At 31.3% G+C, this 17,967-nt stretch overlaps 2 protein-coding genes across 4 annotated transcripts in view; both read right to left on the reverse strand.

Moving 5' to 3' along the window:
• Positions 1-17,967, reverse strand: part of LOC125821735 (MAP3K epsilon protein kinase 1-like) — a 602,763-nt gene that overhangs the window by 333,097 nt on the left and 251,699 nt on the right. The window lies entirely within an intron of this gene.
• Positions 706-16,039, reverse strand: LOC125821747 (lignin-forming anionic peroxidase-like). The gene is made up of 4 exons (XM_049501128.1): positions 15,875-16,039; positions 1,440-1,630; positions 1,174-1,340; positions 706-1,085 (listed from the first exon to the last, which is right to left on the reverse strand). Exons 1-4 carry the CDS (start codon positions 16,037-16,039, stop codon positions 706-708), a joined length of 903 nt encoding a protein of 300 aa, XP_049357085.1.

Raw genomic sequence — 17,967 nt, forward strand, 5'->3', positions numbered from 1 at the left:
ATCAATGCTCTAGTACACTACAATCTACCTAACTAAATATTATCTTTGTTGTTTCACCATATAAAAACATTTACAACTAATTTCTTGTTTCACTATATCACACAAAATTATTAGAGAAATGAGAAGTCATATATTTATTTTATGAGCATTTCTTTATTGGATAAACCAAAAATTAAATTGTTAACGATCAAAAATTGATAAAAAAAAAAATATCTTATTAATTTAACTTATTTAAAAATTGAAAACCGATAAACTGAAGCTATAATGCATACCTGTTTTTTTTTGTACTTTTCTACTGATCTAATTCCTTTACAAAGATTTATTGTGTTTTTTTCATCAGAAATGTATTTGCATATAGACTTTTTGCCCTTAATGACAATTATTATAATAGGTTTACTTTGTTAAATTACTCAATCACGATATATTGAGTTCACTAATGTGGAGTATATGTTCACATTTCTTTCCTATCCGATGTGGGATCATTCTCATCAGCACCCTCTTTACACCCGAATTCAAATATAATTTATTTAAAATTTCACTGTTTAATTTGGAGCGTGGTGTGCAGTTAAGGACATCCGTCAAAACTTTAACATCTCAGAACATAACAAAATGTTTATTTCATTCTTGATCAAATACATTCAATAGGAAAATAATCAAATGAATAAATAAATTTGGAAACAATACATGTAATTGACTTTCGAAATATTAATTTATGGAGCCACAAATGATCCCATTTTGGCCCGTTAACGGACTAATATCTCCCATTCTAACCATGGCAGCAGCGAAATCAGAGGCAAATATGTGAGTGCTATTGCTATATTCTAAAACAATATCATCTGTAGATCCTCCACTCAAAATAACTTGATCTGATTGAAGACGATCTTTTTTTTGCCTCAAGTTCTTGAAGTAGTTGTTATCCAATTGATTAGGTGTAACCACATCAAGTGGATCTAGGTTACCATTTTGGTCTTCTTGAGGACAACGACGTCTTCTAGTGCTAGCAAATCCAGCATCGATGTCTGTTCCATTGCTGTAAATTCTATCACGGAAAAGGAAGCATTGTGCTTGACCTATTGAATGTGATCCTAAAATCACAAAATAGAAATCATGATTAGACAATACAAGTATTATGATCGACAAAATTCTATGTTCAATAATTCGAACAAATTTTACCTGATAAAGGAACCATATCCCTTGTGCTAAGGCCTTTTTTGGCAAAGCCAGAAATAAGTCTATCAAGAGGATCAAAAGGACTAGGAAGATCAGTTTCTGCAAGAGTATGACTTGCAGTGGTTGAATCTCTTCTTCTAAATTTTACCGTCCATGATGGACCTCCAACATGATTATTATTTACATAATGTTGGTTAGTGTTCGACGACACGTCCTTCTTTATAGTATAAAAATAATAATAATTCAATTTCAAACTAGGGATACTTACGAGAGTAGATGCATCCCTAGCAGCAACTGCAAGTATGTCAGCACATGATACAACTCCTGGACATGTTTTCTCAACCTCTCTTTTTGCATCTTCTACAATACCATAACCTCTAGTTGACCCAAGATTTGGCAATGCAGTCTTCTCATTAAAAAGCGTATGGGTCTCATCAAATAAGATAGAAGCATCACAACCCTAAAGTCAAAGTTACAAAGTAGTAATTAATACATACTGTTAGTGAAAAATTACAAGATAATAAAATTGCACGATTACAATTGAAAATAAAAATGAAGAAATAAATCTCTTCAGGCTGAGGCGCAGATATCTCGTTCTCTTTAAGGAGATTCAAGCCCACTGCAACAAATATTTTTCATTGGTCCAGCAGTAATCCTTCTTGACTTGTCCCCTCCAGGATAAAACAGCCTTAACACAAAGTACAACTCAACAGCTCTGTACAAGAGTTGAGTTCAAAGCTCTACAAAAGAACACCTCCTTCAACTAATAAGAACTCTTTTTTTTGACTAACTTTTTCCTCTCTATATTTTTCTTGTGTGTTGTGTGTAACAAACCAAATGAAGACTACCACTATTTATAGTAGAAGAAGTCTTCCTAGGAATAAATAGGAAGATAATGAAGTGGTAAATAGTGAAGTTAAATTGCGTTAGGAGTTACATAGGTTACAAAGACTAATGGAGAAATAAAGAATGAGATAATGGAGAAATAATATGGAGAAGTAATGACCAAGATGCCACTACCGATGCTGCAAGAAATGGTCATAACATCAGCACTTACTCCGAATGGAGTAATGCTCCAAATAACTGCCCAACGGTTAAGACAAAAGAATTATCCACCAACGGACAACTTACAACAAATGCAATACTTTGACTCCAAACATTTCAAGCAAATTAATATACAAAAATATTAATATTAAAATGATGACCAACAATTCCCACTCATTTTAATATTAAATAAGAGAGTATATCAGCTGAAGGAAGACTACCATGCATAATGAAGGTGTGTTCTGCATTGAACCTCCACTTAGTGAAACAATAACTTTTACTCCAGAGTCATAGTGGTCTTAGACTTGAACAATGACTGCTTGAGGAAAATAAAATATCATTGTCCACACATAATAATCAAGGTGTTGCCATGAGCTTTAAAGCCATCACGTTACTGCCTTGTGCTATCCCGGTTTCATGAGTGTTTTTGAGAATAAGCCAAATTTTTATAGGAAGCGACCTACTTCCACACATCACATAGGTGAAATCTGTCGAGAGTGCTCCTATAAGCTTAACACTCTACCCATATGGGCTATATATATTCATTAAGAGTTTTTGTGAAATCAACCTTCACAAATCACTACAGGAAACAATGCACTCACATCATAGGGAGGGAATAAAAAGATAGTGCATTTTTCACAACAAATCATCATATGATTAGTTTTTCCCTTTAAACCTGGTTATAGGATCCCTAGTCCCCAAGTTAGGTTTCCTCATATATGACTCAAGGATTTATAGGTGTCAATCCTATCCCCCTCGATGTGCTCCAAACTTTTTCTCTCGTTAATGCCTTAGTAAGAGGATCTGCAAGATTATCACAAGATTTGACATAATCAACATTAATGGTACCATTTGTCAAATACGATCTTACATTACTGTGTTTCCTCCTTATAGGTCTAGATTTACCGTTGTAATAACGGTTTTGAACTCTACCAATCGCAACAGTGCTATCACAATGAATTAAAATAGGAGGAATTGTTTTTTCAAAATAAGGAATTTAATTTGAAACAATAAATCTCTTAACCAATTCACTTCCTCACTAGCTGAAGCTAAAGCAATTAGTTCAGCCTCCATGGTAGAGTTAACAATTATAGTTTGCTTATTTGATCTCCAACAAATAGCACCACCACCCAAAGTAAAAACATAACTAGTGGTAGAACATGAATTACCTGATAAAATGTTCCAATCTACATCACAAAAGCCTTCAAGTACAACATGATATTTTTTATAGAACAAACCACAATTTTTTCTTCCAATTAAATATCTCATTACTCTTGTTATAGCATGCCAATGTTCATTACTTGGCTTGCTTGTAAACTTGCCAAGTACTCCTACTGCATATGCAATATCATGCCTAGTGCAATCAGTCACATATCTCAAACTTCTGATTATGCTACCATATTCCTTTTGATTTATTATATCATTTTCACTTTCAACAAGAAATAAGTGAACACTTGAATCAAAAGGAGTAGCAACATGCTTGCAATCAAGAAAGTTATATTTTTTCAAAATTTTCTCAACATAATGTGACTGGTCAAGGAAAATTCCATCACATGTTCTTGTTATTTTTGTTCCAAGAATAAAATTTGCCTGACCAAGATCTTTATATCAAAATGGCTTCTAAGAACATTTTTAGCTTCATCAATAACATTCATGTTAGAGCCAAAGATCAATAAATAATCAACATATAGGTAAATAATCACATGTAAATTATTCCAAGACTTATGATATATGCACTTATCACACTCATTTGTTTTAAAACTATTTTCAATCATGCAGGAATCAAACTTTTCATGCCATTGCTTTAGTACCTGTTTCAAGCCATATAGGGATTTAGTAAGTTTATACACTTTGCTTTCTTGGTCTGCTTCAACAAAAGACTCGGGTTGATCCATATAAATTTCCTCATTTAGGTCTCCATTTAGAAAAGCAGTTTTTACATCCATTTGATGAATTTGTAAATAAAAAATTACAGCCATAGCAATTAAAAGTCTAATGGATGTAATTCTTGTTACCGAAGAAAAAGTATAAAAAAATTCTAGGTCTTCTAGTTGTTAAAAAACTTTTGTGACTAGTCTAGCCTTGTATTTATCAATAGATCCATCCGGTTTCAACTTTTTTCTTAAGACCCATTTGCAACCAATAATTTTACAACCCGGTGGTAAATCAACTAACTTCCAAGTTTTATTCGAAATCGGTGATTCTATTTCATCATTTACAGCCTCTTTCCAAAAAATGGAATCATGTGAAGATAATGCTTCTTTCAAAGTGAGAGAGTCATCTCCAACATTAAACACATAAAAATCAGTACCAAAATATTTTTCTACTCTAGCTCTGTTACTTCTTCTTAAATCAAAATCATTAACTTCTTTATTTTTCAAAGTAGAAGTAGAAGAACTAGGTCGTGACAAAATATTTTGTTCAATCCTTTGACCCCCACTATTTTTAGAATCAAATGGAAATTTATTTTCATGAAAAATAGCATCACATGATTCAATTATAATATTATCTTCAAGATTAAAAAATGTATAGGCTGTACTATTTGAAGCATAACCACGAAAAGCACAAGTTGTAACTTTCTTACCCAACTTTGTAATCTTGGGATCCATTAGCCTCACAAAGGCTAGACAACCCCAAACTCTTAGATATCCCAAACTTGACTTGTAATCTTTCCACAATTCAAAAGGTGTCAATTTAGACTTTTTATGAGACACACGATTCAACACATAACAAGCAGTCAAAATAGCTTCACCCCAAAAACTTAAAGGTGCATGTGACTCAATAAGCATGACATTAGTCAATTCAACCAAAGTTCTATTTTTTCTTCCGCTACACCATTAGATGAAGGAGAATAAGGAAGAGTAGTTTCATGAATTATTCCCAATCATCTAACAAAATAATTAAACTCATTTGACTCATATTCACGGCCTCTATCACTTCTAATTCTTTTTATTTTTCTACCAAACTGATTTTCAACCTCATGGAGATAAGTTTTGAAATTTTCAAAAGCATCACTTTTATTTTTCATCAAGTAAACATATATAAACTTAGAAAAATCTTCAATGAAAGTGATAAACTACCTATTACCTTCACGAGTTAAAATTCCTCCAAGTTCACAAATATCAATATAAACTAATTCTAACAAATCAGTTTTTCTTTCAACTTGACAATGAGGCCATTTAGTGATTTTGGCTTTACTACAAGCCTCACACTTTCTAAAATTCTTTTTAACCATTGGGATTAATCCTAAACTACTCATGATTCCAACATAACGGTCATTAATATGACACAAACGAGCATGTCAAAAATTGGTAGAAGAAAGCATATAAACAGAAGTAGAACTTTATTCATCTCAACATTCAGTTTTAACATCCCATCACAAGCATACCCCTTCCCCATAAAAATACCCTTCTTCACTATTACATATTGATCAGATTCAATAATCTGTTTAAAGTTTGCTTTATTAAGAAGAAAACTAGATATCAAATTTTTTCTCATGGAAGGAGTATAAAGTACATCTTTCAAAGTTAACACCCTTCCAGAGTTAAAACACAATTCGACATCTCCCATTCCAATCACTTGAGTAGTATGTGAATCACCAAGCATGATGGTTTTGGGCTCCTCAAAATGAGTATATTTTTTAAACCAGTCTTTCTCATAACAAACATGACGGTTTGCACCAGAATCAGTTCACCATCCATCAACACTCACTACTAAAGAATTGTCAAAAAATGACAGCCAAAAGAGACGGGCTGCGTCGCTTTTTTGGTCAAAATCGACGGATAAGCGATGCAGTCAACTCTGTCGCGTTTTAGCCTAACACTTTTCAAAAAGTGATGGATTACGTCGCTTTTTGACTATTTTTTTTAACAAAAGCGACGAACTCTGTTACTTTATTTTAATTTTATTTTTTTTAATTTCTAAAAGGCGACGCAATCCGTCGCTTTTCTGGAAATTTTATTTTTGAAAATTCCAGAAAAGCGACGGACAAAACCACGTTGTCCGTCGCTTTTCTTGCAATATTTTTGACAACAAAAATTGGCAGTTTCTACTGCCCACCTGCAAATGCAATTCAATTCAATTCTACGCTATTTAGCCCAATCAAACACACACAATTATAAACAATCTAAACAAACTAGAAATAACATTAAAAAGTATCTAAATCACAAATTAAAGACTTACAAAGTCTTTCAAAATTCATTTCAAAATTACAAAAAGTTCATAAATGTCTAGAGATCTAAACTAGGGAGTGGGTTCTACATAATCATCCTCATCACTCTCATCGTCGGTGTCATCGGGAGCCGAAGTAGTAGGTTGACGAGCGAGGTTCATCACCTGCTCTTTCATTTGCTGAATGGTCTCACTCATGCTTTCTTGTTCAGCTACTCTTCTCCGCTCCGACAATGTTAATGCCGCTGTAAGCTTAGTTATTTAAGCCGACATAGCAGCAATCTGAATACCGTCAAGTGCCTCGGCTTGACGTGACGATCCAATTCCTTCTAAGCCTAACTGGAGTCGTCTTACATCGTTTCGAGAGCCTAGACCATAGAATCTACCCTTGTGTGCCTCCTAACCCCTTTTTCTTTCCAAATCTGGGTGGAAAGTTCAAGTGTCAATTGGACCGAACTATCTAGATTCTCAGCGACGTACTGATGAAAGTCATTCTGCATATTAAATATAAAAATTGACATCAATATATATACATATCATAAATTTATTCACTATTAATATATATTATTCATATTAAATAATTTACAAAAGTTCGTTTGGCCCTTTCCTCCACCCACACATCCGGATTCGACTCATTTTTCTTTCTTCCTGACATGAGTTTTCTTGAAAACCTCCGGTTCAATAGGAGTGCGTCCCAATTCTTTTTCCTATAAATAAAAACTGAAATTTATAACGATATATATGAATCAACTAATTATTTATTTAAAAGTTTGAATTAGAACTTACATCTCTCGTGAAATTGTTCCAACCGTCTTTGCCCCTTCGGTGTGCAATGAGCCACCTTTAAGACTGCCTCTAGCCTTTTTGGCTAGATCTGATATTGCCTTAAACTTGTCTGTATTCCAATACTGACCCAATTTATCAAAAACATGAGGTAGCATCCAATCGAGACGTTCACCACTATCCCGAACTTTCTTTAGCCAGCTAGACAGTCTGGCAGATGCCTTCCTCTCAAATGTGGTCCCAATGACCAAATTGTACCTCGACTTCCAAGTACATATAGTCTGAAAAAAAATTTGAATAACGTTAATTAGATCGATAGTAAAAAAAAGTAAAGTATACTAAACTTAACTAAAAAATATATACCTTAAAGTTATTAAACATCGCCTGGCGTATACTGTTTGAAATCTCGCTCCAAGAGTGATAAGCCTGTGTATAGAGTCTTCTAACACAGTCTTTTAAAGCCCGAGCAACATCCTTTGCAGGATGCCACCTGCAAAAAACATAATAAATATGTTAGTTCATGAATGATATATTAAAGTATAAAAAAAAAAAACAAACTAACAAATAGATAACAAAACAAACTTACGATGATCCATCCGGCTCAATCATGACTTTACCAAGTCTGTCCTTCTGGCCAGGAGCTAGAGCAGGCATCGTATCATCTAGTGTAGCACTAGGTGTAGCTGTAGACGAGGTTGATATATTAGGATGCACAAAACGCTGAATCAATGGAGGTGTACCGGCCATAGCATCTGACTGCTCGCTACTAGAATCGCCAAACTTCATGGCAGATAACTGAGGAGATGTATCTGTGGGAGATGGAGTACCTGCCGATAAGGGTCGTGCTCGACGAATAGCCTGTAAAGGTAGGTCCTCGTAGCGTCGTAAAGGCAATGCCTGTGAAGTAGATGAAGCACCGATTGGTCGACGGTAATTAGGATAATATTGCTGAGGAGTCGCCGTACCAAACAGAACAACAAATAAATGAGTATCATGGTTGATGCGCTCTAGCGCATAAGAAATAGATCCTGCAATATCCTCAGGATCTATCGGTCTCGTAGACTTCTTCTTCTTAGCTTGTTTAGTCTGGCTAACTCCAAGATGCTCGCGATGTCTATCACCGTCACCGCCTGATGACATCTGCATGCAAATTTACATGTATAATACATGTATAATATATATAAAATCATAAATTAAATAAAATTAGCAAAATACACTTACATATATATACTAAATAGCTTTCATTCTACACTATTCCTCCTCGCTTGTTTTAATTTCATCATTCTCCCATTCTTCCTCCTCATTTGTTTCATTTTCATTATCATCCCATTCTTCGTCATCAAATGATTCATTTTCCTCATTCTCGGATATTTCTTCCTCAAGGACACCTAACCAATCCATTATTCTTGAAAATGTCAAGTGTCATTGTATGTTCAATAAAATTTCTAATACCGTCAATAAAATCAGGTTTCAAACCAACACCAGTTTCAGAATGCATATTATACATCCACAAATGATGATCCATTTACAAAAATATAGATATTCAATTATATTATAAATAAAATTTAATAATAATTTTACTAGTAGTAGTCCTAAAACTAGTTTAGTATTGACTTAACCACATTATTTATTTTAACTTATTTAAATAACTTAACAACTTTAACTAGTTTAGTTTTGACTTAATACAACAACTAAATCCACCAACTAAACCACATTATTTATTTTAACTTATTTAAACAACTTAACAACTTTTTAACTTGAACTAGTTTAGTATTGACTTAATTCCAACAACTAAATCCATCAACAAAACCACATCATTTATTTTAACTTATTTAAACAACTTAACAACTTTAACTAGTTTAGTTTTGACTTAATACAACAACTAAATCCACCAACTAAACCACATTATTTATTTTAACTTATTTAAACAACTTAACAACTTTTTAACTTGAACTAGTTTAGTTTTGACTTAATTCCAACAACTAAATCCATTAACAAAACCACATTATTTATTTTAACTTATTTAAACAACTTAACAACTTTAACTAGTTTAGTTTTGACTTAATACAACAACTAAATCCACCAACTAAACCACATTATTTATTTTAACTTATTTAAACAACTTAACAATTTTTTAACTTGAACTAGTTTAGTATTGACTTAATTCCAACAACTAAATCCATCAACAAAATCACATTATTTATTTTAACTTATTTAAACAACTTAACAACTCTAACTAGTTTAGTTTTGACTTAACACAACAACTAAATCCACCAACTAAATCACATTATTTATTTTAACTTATTTAAACAACTTTTTAACTTGAACTAGTTTAGTTTTGACTTAATTTCGACAACTATATCCATCAACAAAACCACATTATTTAATTTAACTTCTTTAAACAACTTAACAACTTTATAAACTTTAACTAGTTTAGTATTTGACTTAATTCCAACAACTAAATCCACCAACTAAATCACATTATTTATTTTAACTTATTTAAATAACATAATAAATTTAACTAGTTTAGTTTTGACTTAATACAACAACTAAATCCACCAACTAAACCACATAATTTATTTTAACTTATTTAAACAAGTTAACAACTTTTTAACTTGAACTAATTTAGTTTTGAATTAATTCCAACAACTAAATCCATCAACAAAACCACATTATTTAATTTAACTTATTTAAACAACTTAACAACTTTAACAACTTAACAACTTTTAAAGTTAAGTGTCAACATTAGATGAACACAAATCGATCTTGCAAGAAAATCAATTTTGTCATCAATAGGATCAGCTAGTGTTGGTACTTATGCTTAACAAATATATTATTTCTAAATTTAAAGCTAAGTGTCAACACTAGATGGACACAAATCGATCTTGCAAGAAAATCAATTTTGTCATCAATAGGATCAACTAGTGTTGGTACTTATGCTTAACAAACATATTATTCCTAAATTAAACCTTAGTGTCAACACTAGATGGACACAAATCCATCTTGCAAGAAAATTAATTTTGTCATCAATAGGATCAACTAGTGTTGGCACTTATGCCTAACAAATATATTATTTCTAAATTTAAAGCTAAGTGTCAACACTAGATGGACACAAATCGATCTTGCAAGAAAATCAATTTTGTCATCAATAGGATCAACTAGTGTTGGTACTTATGCTTAACAAACATATTATTCCTAAATTAAAGCTTAATATCAACACTAGATGGACACAAATCGATTTTGCAAGAAAATTATTTTTTTCATCAATATGATCAACTAGTGTTGGTACTATGCTTAACAAACACATTATTCCTAAATCAAAGCTTAGTGTCAACACTTGATGGACACAAATCGATCTTGCAAGAAAATCAATTTTGTCATCAATAGGATCAACTAGTGTTGGTACTTATGCTTAACAAATATATTATTTCTAAATTTAAAGCTAACTGTCAACACTAGATGGACACAAATCGATCTTGCAAGAAAATCAATTTTGTCATCAATAAGATCAACTAGTGTTGGTACTTATGCTTAAGAAACACATTATTCCTAAATTAAACCTTAATAGCAACACTAGATGGACACAAATCGATCTTGCAAGAAAATCAATTTTTTCATCAATAGGATCAACTAGTGTTGGTACTTATGCTTAAAAAACACATTATTCCTAAATTAAAGCTTAATATCAACACTAGATGGACACAAATCGATCTTGCAAGAAAATCAATTTTGTCATCAATTGGATCAACTAGTTTTGGTACTTATGCTTAACAAACACACGATGGACACAAAAAAAATTATCACAAAATTAAAGCTAAGTATTAATACTAGATAGACACAAACACATTATTGAAAACAATTGTACTTGAACTTAAGAAATTTAGAAGCACCAACCTTATCTCCAACTTTGATGAAAGAAGCAATATAGTCTTGTATCAACTTTTTTAGATGTTGAGCTTTCTCAGTTACCTAGCACGAAAAGTTCTTAAATTAGTTAAATATAAATTTCAAATCCAAGAATATTAGTTATATATATATATATATATATATATTCAAGTTTTAATAAGTTCAAGTTTCAATTCAAGTTCATATCTAATTTCTAAACTTAATTAGTTATATACTCAAGCTAATTAGTTCCAAGTTCAAGTTCGTTCATATTCCTAATTAAGTTCAATTTACAGTAAATTCAAGTTATAATTAATTATAAGTTCTAATTAAGTTGTAATTCAAATCCCTAAAATTCCAAATTCAAACTAGCTAGCTAGTGTCCCAAATTCAAACTATTAATTAGTCCTAAAATATCAAATATAATTCAAACTATTAGTCCTAAATTCCAAATTCAAACTAGTCTTAAAATTTCAAATTGAAAGTACTCATAGAATTCAAAAATCAAACTATAGTGCTAAAATCCCAAATTCAAACTATTTGTAGTCCTAAAATCTCAATAATAATTCAAACTAGTCCTAAATTCAAAATTCAAACTAGTCTTAAAATCACAAATTCAAACTAGTCCTAAAATCCCAAAATCTAACTAGTGCTAAAATCCTAAATTCAAACTAGCTAGCTATTCCTAATCCCAAATTCAAACTATTAGTCTTAAGATACCCTAATTCAAACTAACCCTAACATTAAAATTTCAATTCACAATCTAACAAACACAAACTAACAATCAAATAATCCCTAATTCAAACTAACAATCAAAAACCCTAAATCATTCACTTACTAACTAACAATCAATCAATTAAAAACTAATTCAATACACTAATTAACAAATTCAATACTCAAATTGAAAGAAATTAAAAATAATATTATGAAACCCTAACCTTGAATTGAAGGAGAAGGGCAGTGGTTCGGGGTTAGTTGCCTAGCACGAAAAGAAACAAATGTTAATCGGAGGCGGCGCCGGTTGGGATGGAGGCGGCGTGACCTCCTGCTGCTGGTGCGACTTACCTCTGCTGCTGTGCGCGACCTACCTCTACTGCTACGATTATGGCGTGGCGCCGGTCGGGGATGGGCGCCGATGGGGGTGGGCGCCGATGAGAGAGGAGTGAGACTTGACTTAGGGTTTGATATTATCATTATTTTTTTAAGAGAATTGTTTAATTTATCGATCATGGGATGTCGGTATTTTTAAAATAATTATCTATATTTAAAAATGTTTAATAAATACCGACATCGTGAAGTCGATATTATTTAAATAAAATAATAATTTAAATATACCGACTTCTTTAGGTCGGTATTTATTAATTTATTTTAATATAAACTCACCTCTTGAGGTTGATTTTATTAATTCAAATTTTATATATATATATATATATATATATATATATATATATATATATATATATATATAAAATTTAACTACACATCAACAGAAGTTTAGTTTAATAAATTTAATTTATCGATCAAGTTAATTTTATAAATTTAAATTATATACCTTTTAATTATATAAATTTAATTTTATTGATCAACAAAAGTTTATCAATATCAAATTTAATATATAAATCTCCTTGAATTGATCATCGGTATTTCTTTAATTGATAATGTATTTCATATCTGAACCACTAATATATAAGACTTGATTTGTTAAACTACTCGAGGAGTATATAATTAATCAACGTATTTCATACTCCGATGAAGTATCCTTTACACGTCATCATAATTAGGAGGTGATCACTACACTTGACATCCATTCAAGATCGAACGTATATAATAATACTATCTCGCATTTCATACTCGAATGGATTATATGTTAGCTCTTCACCTCTACATCTTGACAGGAGATATTAAGTTCATGATTAGACGACATACCGATATAATTTATACATTACTCTAGAAATATAAGTATAATCATCTCCTAATTCATATCAACGTAGTTTCATACTCTAAATATGGATTATAGATATTTTTTTATTTATTCCACGAATTCTAACTTTTTATTCATAAAAGTATACAAAATTGTTACACTTTTTGAACAATTAATTGTAGGTGTAAATGAAATTTTAGTATTATGCACAATAGCAAAATTATGATTAATAGGAATATTTTAAACTAACCGACCTCCGATGTCGCTTTTATTAAAAGTAATTAGATTTAATAAAAAGTACCGACCTTATGAGGTCGGTATCACATTAAATTTTAAGATAAATAAAATATAATCATGTTAATTAAATAATATTGACATCGGGAGGTCGGTATTTTATATTAAATTATTTTTAACTTATATGAAGCCGTCATTCGGAGGACGATTTATTTAAAGTTAATTGAAAATATTAATTTATTACATACTATTTAATTTTACCGACATCCGGATGTTGGTATTATAATTTTTTTTTGTTTTTTATTTTACACAAAACCGTCCTCTGAAAGACGATTTAAATAAAATTAAATCAAAATATTTCTCAAAGCGACGGACAGTGTCTCTATGTCCGTCGCTTTTTTTGAAAAAAGTTTTACCAACATTTTGACCAAAAAGCGACGGACTAAGAGACACTGTCCGTTGCTTTTTAAACATATTTGACCAGATATTTTGACCAAGAAGCGACGGACATAAAGATGTTGTCCGTCGCTAATTTAAAAAATAATAAAACAATTAAAATTAATAAAAAGCGACGGACGGTGTGACTTTTTTTAAATTAATAAATAATTATTTTTAATAAAAAGCGACGGACTACGTCGCTATCTATATAAAATAATTAATTATTCATTATATATATATATATATATATATATATATATATATTTGCGCAAAAATCCGCGAAAAAAGCGACGGACTAAGCGATGCCATCCGTCGCTTTTAAAAAAATAACTTTTTTTAATCAAAAAGCGACGGACAGTGTGGCTAGTGTCATTGCTTTTTGGAGCGACGCCGTCCATCGCTTTTACTTCCGTCGTTTTTTAGCAGTTTTTTAGTAGTGACTCTCAACCATGTTTATGTCGGTAATCACCGCCACAAAAGGTTCTTCGGTAACGTTTGCCTGAGGGTTAGGACTACGTTTCAAGAATCTGAAAAATCGAACAATATGCCCACTCTTGCCACAAACAAATCATGGTCCCTTATCTTGAACTTGCTGATTTTGTGCTTGGTTATTTTCACCATTATTTTTCTTGGGAGGTCTACCATTATTTTTCTTGATATTTTTCTTATTAGGCTTCAAAGAAGCATTTTTGTGAAATTCAGGAGTAGCATTATTTGACGTAATTAAATTTACCTTCGTTGTGACGTTGCTCTCTTCTGTTTGTAAAAGTGCATCTTGGCCCCTTGCCTTTTCTTTCATGCAAATTTTCATTATCAAGGTTGAGGTTTCCTTTTGTTTGTGGCGCATAGTTTTTTGAAATTCCTTCCAAGAAGGTGGAAGTTTATCCACTATGCCACAAACAATAATGTTATCTCCAATTTTAACCTCCTCGGACCTAAGCTCTCCTACAATCATTATAAAGTCTGAGCTTGGTCTACCACTGATTTATTGTCCACCATTTGGAAACGAAAAAATCTACTAGCCGCATACTTTTTTCGCTCCCAGCTCTTCGGTATCATACTTACTCTACAATGCTTTTCAAATTTTCTTTGCACTAGAGTAAGTTCTGTCATATAATAATCATAAAAATTATCAGATAAACAATTAAGAAGATCGACACTTATAGGAATCACCATTGTACTTTTCCACTTTCTCATGATGAGAAATAAGTTCATCATCATCCATGGAGGTATCATCAACATTAATAGGATTCTTCTCAGTTAACACATAAGAAACATTGAGAAGACTTAAGTAGAAAAGTACTTTACCCTTCCATCTCTTGAAATGGTTACCATTGAACCGAAATGGCTTGTTAAGGTCTTCCATCTTGACATCCGCAGTTTTTTCAGTTGTAGCCATTATGAATTTCCTTAAAATTGTTAGTGAAAAATTACAAGATAATAAAATTGCACGATTACAATTGAAAATAAAAATGAAGAAATAAATTTCTTCAGGCTGAGGTGCGGATATCTCGCTCTCTTTAAGGAGATTCAAGCCCACTGCAACAAATGTTTTTCACCGGTCTAGCAGTAGTCCTTCTTGAGTTGTCTTCTCTAGGATACAACAGCCTTAACACAAAGTATAACTCAACAACTCTGGACAAGAGTTGAGTTCAAAGATCCACAAAAAGAACACCTCCCTTCAACTAATAAGAACTCTCTTTTTTGACTAACTTTTTCCTCTCTATATTTTTCTTGTGTGGTGTGTAACAAACCAAATGAAGACCACCACTATTTATAGTAGAAGAAGTCTTCCTAGGAATAAATAGGAAGATAACGAAGTGGTAAATAGTGAAGATAAATGGCCTTAGGAATTATATATGTTACATAGGTTACAAAGAATAATGGAGGAATAAAAAATGAGATAATGGAGAAATAATATAGAGAAGTAATGACCAAGATGCCACTACCGATGCTGCAAGAAATGGTCATAACATCAGCACTTACTCCGAATGAAGTAATGCTCCAAATAAGTGTCCAATTGGTAAGACAAAAGAATTATCCACCAACGGACAACTTACAGCAAATGCAATACTTTGACTCCAAACATTTAATTTCAAGCAAATTAATATACAAAAATATTAATATTAAAATGCTGACCAACACATACTCAAACTAAACAATTGATTTCTAACTTTAAGTACATAGAGCTAGAAACATATATAAAATGTGTATCATCTAGCCAATAACCTGAACAAAGTAATCATGGAAATGAAGTCGGATGAGGGATGCATACATACAGCGTTCACGTGAAACTGTGCTGTAGAATGTGGAAGAAAGTTGTGCATGGGATTGCATACTAGAGAGTAGTAGAAGAAAGAATATAGCAACAAAAGAGTTGTTTGAAATACTCATTTTGAAAATGAAAAGTATGATATGAAGAATTATAGATGCTTATTAGCTTTGTGATGTGTTGAGGGAATAATGTGTCACTCAAATATTTATAGGCATAAAAACACGTTATTTTAAAGCTCTTTGGTCACTATTGGCCGGCTGCCAATTGCATATCCGCGTTATTGCTATTTTGTCTTGCTATGAGTTGTTCTAATAGCTTCTTATTGTGTCTCGTAATTATGAGTTGGACGGTATTCAATAACTTTAATTCAAATTTAGAGGTGTTAAATGAGCAAATAAGCTAAATTTAAATGGATTAATATGGTTTGAGTTAATAAATGGTAAGTCAAGTTATTTGAATTGAAATAAGGTGGACGAAACTGAGCTAAAAAATAAATCATAAGCTGGTCATACAAATTTTCCAAGTTTTAGTTTCTTTATTCATTCTTTTATAATTTTTTTAAATATCTAATAAAACTATTTTTTCTGTATTGTGACTATATAATATAGTAGGAGTATATAAAATAACAAGTATATTTTTTCTGGTAAATCTTTTCAATATGGGTCAATTTGAGCTATTCAAATAACATACATTTGGGAATTATGTTGAAAGTCAAAGGTCAACTGGCTATATAGTTATAATAATAGAATGAATTATAATTGAACTTTGATAAGAAGCAGTAGTGAAGCACCAGTTAGCAAGCATACGTAGAATATTAATTATACATAGAATTAAAATCTCATTACAATTTACTTTCGCTTTAATTTTTATTATTATACGCTCAAGAATAATTTCAAATAAGATCCAATAAACTTCAAATAAATATATATATTTTATACTTAATTTTCATTTATTACAGGAATGTGACAGAAGTATCCCTCTAGAGTATAATCGAAATTTCAGAGACACACCTTACCTAAACTAATTCAGTATAGGAAGTGATTCCCTCCGGAAGGGGCCTACACAACGTGAATTCGGATAAAGTTAGACTCCAATAAATGTACCGAACATTAGGTGAAAACTAAAAAAATAAAACTTTCGTCTATAACATTTATTATTTTTATTAATTTTTCAATTTCTAAAATTATCAACTTTATTTTGAGAAGTACACCGCCCTACAAAAATACATGTCTACTAAGGTATTGAAGTTATAAAAAGAAGTATTGTGTTTGGACATGAATTTCAGGTTGAAAAAAAGTAGAGGTTGAAGGTTTTAAAACAGAACTTGAAATACTCCTCGATTAAATTTATTTTTGACGTTATAGGTATCGAATTTTTTTGATCTCTTTGTGTGTTAACTTCTTTTTATATAGAATCTTCTTAACGAAAATTGAGACTCCCGGCCCGCCGCTATGATTTCATACATTTAGATTAGTGGGTACGTAGAAAGTGGATGCAGGTGACTTATGTATAACACCACACTATAAAAGTTGGACTTTGGAATGGTTAATTAAACAGAACGGATATCTAGCATCTAATAGTTTATTGTCAAAATAATTATTATTTGTCAAATGTGAGTATTGTAATTATTTATATAGTCATACATCATCAAGTCTTTGACATTGCCCTTCCGTTCCAATGATTTGATGATATCTAATTTGTAGGATAAAATGATGAAATGTCAAAATCAATAGTCAATAGCATTAAAGTATTACTTTTGGAGAACATTTCGTTTTCCATGGTCCATAAAATCTATTACGAAAGAGATAGTCATTTTAATTTGTTTTAATAATGATAACTACAATATTTGCCGTTTAATAATGTTTTTAAATTATTTTAACAAGTTATCAATAACTGTAACTATATCTCTCTGTTGACTTCATTTTAGAAAACTTTATAACATCAGTTGAAATTATGGTAGGGTAAAATTTTAAAAATACAATGATATAAATTTTAATTCACCGATTACAGTAGTTGAATAACTACCCACAATTTCATTGCACATTTA

This window comes from Solanum verrucosum, unplaced genomic scaffold (genome assembly GCF_900185275.1).
Source record: "Solanum verrucosum unplaced genomic scaffold, falcon-dt-bn FXZP01000210.1, whole genome shotgun sequence".
NCBI classification, from domain to species: Eukaryota; Viridiplantae; Streptophyta; class Magnoliopsida; order Solanales; family Solanaceae; genus Solanum; species Solanum verrucosum.